This window comes from Cylas formicarius, unplaced genomic scaffold (assembly GCF_029955315.1).
Source record: "Cylas formicarius isolate icCylForm1 unplaced genomic scaffold, icCylForm1.1 PGA_scaffold_4__25_contigs__length_36172078, whole genome shotgun sequence".
Lineage (NCBI taxonomy): Eukaryota > Metazoa > Arthropoda > Insecta > Coleoptera > Brentidae > Cylas > Cylas formicarius.
In genome coordinates this window covers 2,946,557-2,952,133 of record NW_026844334.1, presented here as the reverse complement: position 1 = coordinate 2,952,133, position 5,577 = coordinate 2,946,557, and the positions used below count along the sequence as shown (strand labels likewise).

The 5,577-nt window shown below is 38.4% G+C and overlaps 1 protein-coding gene across 1 annotated transcript; it reads left to right on the top strand.

Annotated features, from left to right (window-relative positions):
• On the top strand, window positions 1-1,525 carry LOC132701218 (brachyurin-like). Its single transcript, XM_060668987.1, has 3 exons — window positions 1-584; window positions 636-787; window positions 848-1,525. Exons 1-3 carry the CDS (start codon window positions 519-521, stop codon window positions 1,407-1,409), a joined length of 780 nt encoding a protein of 259 aa, XP_060524970.1. The 5' UTR covers window positions 1-518; the 3' UTR covers window positions 1,410-1,525.
• Window positions 1,526-5,577: the final 4,052 nt, after the last annotated feature.

Sequence of the window (5,577 nt, the reverse complement as noted above, 5' to 3'; positions counted from 1 at the left end):
GGGCACCTGTTGGAGAGGGGAGAGGAGAATCGCCATCCCAGTAGGGACTTCTCTTGGATAATTTCAGACCTATAACGGACATAATTTCACGTCATCGTTTATGATCTTCGAATATACACCCGCAAGTAAAATCGCTCTCCATTGATATTTCGTCTGTCACTGAAGGTCTTGTGATCATTCATTGACTGCGATAAGATTAAATATCACGAGGGCCAGCAGCGCACTTGTCGATGTTGAGTTATCAAACATGGCGTGGTGGGAACTAAATACTTCATAATTCTCGGCCTAGGACATTTACATCACACTAGGTAGAATATCTATCATAACCTAGGTTGTAGTTTGAACTACCCCTCTAGTTCAAATTAAGCATGCCGTAGATAAGTGCAGCCATGTTTTTAACGATTCAAATTTATACAATGGCTAAATACGGCACTGAGCTGGCTAAAGCTTCCAGCAAAATCTTGATAGGACCAACCGCGTCTATATAAACCAGACCACTTTCAAATTTTGAAAGTGCGATGATGAAGCTCGTGATTGTCGTAGTGCTGTGCGCCGCTGTAATGGGGGTTCGTGCACGCTCAATGGTAAGCGAGAAGAAACAAAAAACCGAAGATTTTTTTTAAGCTAAATTGCAGCTGCCTGATGACTCGAGGATCATCCACGGCAATGAGGTCACTCCACACTCTATACCATATCAAGCCATCGCAACCTTGGATGCGGGATACGTGTGTGGTGGTATTGTGATCTCCGATACTTGGGTGCTCACCGCCGGTCACTGCGTCTATGGGTATGGCAGCTTCTTTTCCTTTATAGGTTCAACTTGTTCAAGATACGGTTGTTTTCTCAGGAGTCAAACTGCTAAGGTGATTCTGGGCGCCCATAATATCTCCCAGGAGGAGACTGATACCCGACAAACGATCCAATCTGACGAGTTAATTGTCCACGAAAACTTTTCCTCCAGCAATGTCGCCAATGATATCGGACTAATCAAACTGTCCGCGCCTGCAGTGTTGAACGACTACGTTCAACCAGCAGTGTTACCGTCGCACAGCGATCCTAGCTTGGTCGGCCTGAAAGCGACAGTGAGCGGTTGGGGTTACTTCGGTTACTTGAACCAGAGCATCCCCTACGTCCTGAACGCAGTCACCATAGATATAATCGACGGCGCCGCCTGTAGGTCGGCGTACAGCATCTACAATGCTGAGACTACCATATGCTCCAAGGGTGAAACGGATGAGGGCCAATGTTCCGGAGATTCGGGTGGACCTTTGGCGGCCAACGGCAAGGTGGTGGGGATAGTTTCTTACGGTCCTCCGTTCTGCTTGAACGAAGAGAAGCCCACGGCGCAGACCAGGATCTCGTACTACCTGGACTGGATTTCCGACAAAACGGGAATTGTTTTTGATTGAAGTGAAATGTTTTTATTACACCTCTATAAGGTTTCAAATTTAGTACTTCCATTGTCTTTGGAGCTTCACCTAGTTCATCTAGATCAAATACTTGAGTTAAATATGGATTAAATATAGGAAAATAGATTATGCTAGTCTTTTTTTTTGAGTGATGATGAGAACAAAATCTTATTGACAGCGATTTTATAATTTTACATAGGATACAAAGATGACGTCAGCGTTCTCTGCAGCGGAGGTGGTGAGAGGTTATCCGCTTTTCTAAAATATGTAAACTAATTACACTTCAAAACTGTAGGAGAGCGACTTTCTATACCATCAGGTATAGGAGCATAAAAAAATAAATAAGAACTAAAAGTTCAGATTTTCACGAAATTATATTGGGTTGTTCGGAAAGTCATTTCGTTTTTTTTGGGGAACATGAAAGACAGTTTTCGTATAATGAATACATATTTTATTAAATTATATAGTGGCCATTCTGGTCCAACACATTTTGCCATCTTTCTGGCAATAACATAATTCCCCTCTCATAAAAGTTTTGGTCCTTGCTGGCAAAAAACTGGTTCAGGTGGTTTTTGACATCTTCATTTGAGGTAAAGGTTTTGCCATCCAAAAAATTTTGCAGGGACCGGAACAAATAGTAGTCGGAAGGCGCCAGATCTGGAGAATATGGTGGATGTTGCAGTACGTCCCATTCAAGCTGTAAAAGTTTTTGGCGAGTGACCAAACTTGTGTGAGGTCTCGCATTATCCTGGTGGAACACTACACCCTTCCTGTTGATTAATTCGGGCCTCTTCTCTTTAAGTGAATCATTCAATTTGTCCAGTTGATGACAATAGACTTCTGAATTAATCGTTGTATTGTCCGGCAAAAGCTCAAAAAAAAAAACGATTCCTTTGACATCCCACCAAACGGAGAGCATCACCTTTTTTTGGTGAATGTTGGCTTTTGACACGCTTTGAGCCGGTTCATCTTTTCTGCTCCATGACCTCTTGCGTTTAACATTGTTGTATACAACCCATTTTTCGTCCCCAGTAATAATCCGCTTCAAAAATGGATCATTTTCTTGACGTTTGAGGAGCGAATCACACACGTCAACGCGACGACACAAATTTCGCTTCGTAAGGACATGGGACACCCACACATCGAGCTTCGAGGTTAAGCCCATGCCTTTCAAATGGCCATAAACAGTCGAATTCGACAAATTTAATCTCTCACCGATCTCTCGTGTGGTTATTCGCCGATTTGCATCAACTAATGCCTTTATCGCATCTTTGTCAACTTCGACCGGCCTTCCAGACCGTGGTGCATCTTCGACATCAAAATTGCCGGATCGAAATTTTGCAAACCAGTTCTGGCACTGGCGTACTGTTAACACGCCTTCTCCATACACATCCGTCAATTTTTTTCTCGCTTGGACAGCATTTTTACATTTTCTGAAGTAAAAAAGTAAAATATGACGAAAATGCTGCTTATTGCTCTCCATATTTAAAAGGGCACCAACCAAAAACTACTGCGTAGAATTAATAGAACTTTTTCACACAGAAGCCTTGCAATATCAGCTCTCAAGACAAATAATGGTTATGCGGCGTAAGTGTGAAGTTGGTTTCGAAAAAACGTAATTAAGTCCTCTGACGGGAAAAAACGAAATGACTTTCCGAACAACCTTATATATTTTGACATGACAATTGTTTCGTCTTTATCAAATGTAAGATTTACAAACTACCTGTTACTATATATACCGAAAAATGACCATAAAACTTTAATTAATGTTGTTGTGAGAATTTAAGTTCAATAAAGGAGAGGTATTTAAATCTAATTGATCGTTAAGCAATACATTTGAACGTCTCATTTTGTTAATCTCCATGGCTTCCAATAAATTTAATTTTCTACTTTTTGTGGCTGTGTGTAAAATATCAAAATAGTCGTAAAAAATGTGTTTTTCTGTGTTTAAGTGTGTAGAATAATTAGAAGCTACACTATTGTTTTTAAACGCTCTTTTATGTTTGTTAATGGCTTTCTGGAAGGATCGACCTATTTATCTTTCTTGAAGTTTGTCCAATATAAATTTTAGGACAAGATCCGCATTTCAACCTGTAGACACCTGATTTTTGAGATTTTGGACATTTCGTTTTATTGTTTTTTAAAAATTTTCCTATTTTGTTGTTAGTTCTGAAAGCTATTTTTAAACCACATTTTGACAAATGTTTTGAAAGTTTCTTACTAGGTTCTCCTATATATGTAATTGTTTTAAATTGTTCGTATTCTGAATTACGTTTTGGATAAATAGGATTTACTGTTGTCCGGATTTGTTTTTAATTTATAATTTTATCTATAATGGACGGATTGTAGCCGTTGTTCAGTGCAATTTGTTCTTTGTTGTAATTTTCTGTTGAGAGTGCCGTGTTAAGAAGTCTGAAGAAGATGACACAATATCTCTAACTCAACATATTGAGTGGAATTAGTCCCACATGGCCGGAGACATTTTATCTAATAGACAGCAATTGTCAATAGTATTCAGGAAGGGTAGAATCTTGAAACAGCTCAAAAGACCATATTCATATTTAATTCTTCTCCTCCTGATGCAAATTTTATATTTCTAATAAAAACTTCCTGTTCTCATGGAAAAAAGAGTGAAAATTGTCATTTTCTGATCGTTAAAGTTTATTTATATTGTGTATTATTGAAATATAATATTCTCAAAGTATAGGTAAATCCAAAACAACTTTTTCGATGTATTTTTACATGTTCTAAGATAAAGTGAAATCTCCAGATTCAAATATCATCTATACGGTTTCTCCTAACGAATTTTCACGGCGAGGTTTTCGATTCGGACCGGGCAATCGGAAGTAACGAACAATCCCGTCGGGTACGGAATCGTTCCCGCGGGAAAGCCCCCCTAATCGGTCCCGTGTAGTTTCCAGACATTTACCCTGACAACTATTGCGGTCGTGTCGACCTTTCCAGACATAATAAATCTGGACCGACTGGTTCCGACCCCAAAGGTGGTGGTGTCCCATTCCTTATATCCAGTTCCGGGATTTCGGTTTGTTTCCCGAAGAGCAGCCGAGAAATATAGTAGGAAATATAGAATATAATTAGTCTGGAAGCATTCATCTTCGTTACTTTCGCAAAATCGATGGAATTGAATTTCTCGAAAGTATCTACACTCGTTAAAAAATGAAATATCTGCGGGATGATTGCTAGGCCAGATGGTGAAGTGAAAATACATTCGAAGTGTTTTCGGAGCGAGAGCATTGAAGATGCCAAGTGAGATTTTGGTGAAACGTCTGCAGGATTCCAGTCGGATGCAGGATTCCAGTCGGAGTTCAACGAGCGAACGGATGATATCCCGGAATATAGTGTCATCATATATATATATATATATATATATATATATATATATATATATATATATATATATATATATATATATATATATATATATATATATATATATATATATATATATATATATATATATATATATATATATATATATATATATGTGTGTGTGTGTTTTAATAATATAATGTTTTATTTTAGTCCTTCACGGATGGAACTATGTGTATTAGAATATCACCCCTGTGTTTCCGTTTAGCAGTTAAAAATATTTGCGTGGCGTCGAAAACACATATTAGGTATGAAGAAACATAACGAAACCAGTTGTAAAATATTCTTAATAATCCAAATATGCTACGATTTCGAAAATATTGTTAACGACAGAAATTTTTGGAATAGCAATAGGAAACTCAAGGCTGTAAAGATATGCGGACCCAATTAGACCGCTTTTACGCTTGATTTAGATAAAAGATTAAAGTCACGAGGGCAGATTGGATTTTGGGTTCTCATTGGACCAGCAATTATGGTATGATGACACCTGAACACTTGAGGATAGTCGCCTGCAGAGACGGATCTAAGTGAAAATATACGAGAAAAACAGCGAAAAAAACGAAATTGGGCATCTCAGATATAGGTAAGTCTTTAACTAGGATAGAGTAAGTAAAACAAGTAGAGGAGTGAGTCAATCTAGACCAACCGGGAGCCAATATAATAAAATTGCCAAAGGATCATAATGCAGGCCTGACGAAAATGATAATTTCCACTCGAACTGACATAAACAATTCAATGAGTCGTTTCAACAGATGTGGCGCTTATAAAAGGCGAACTA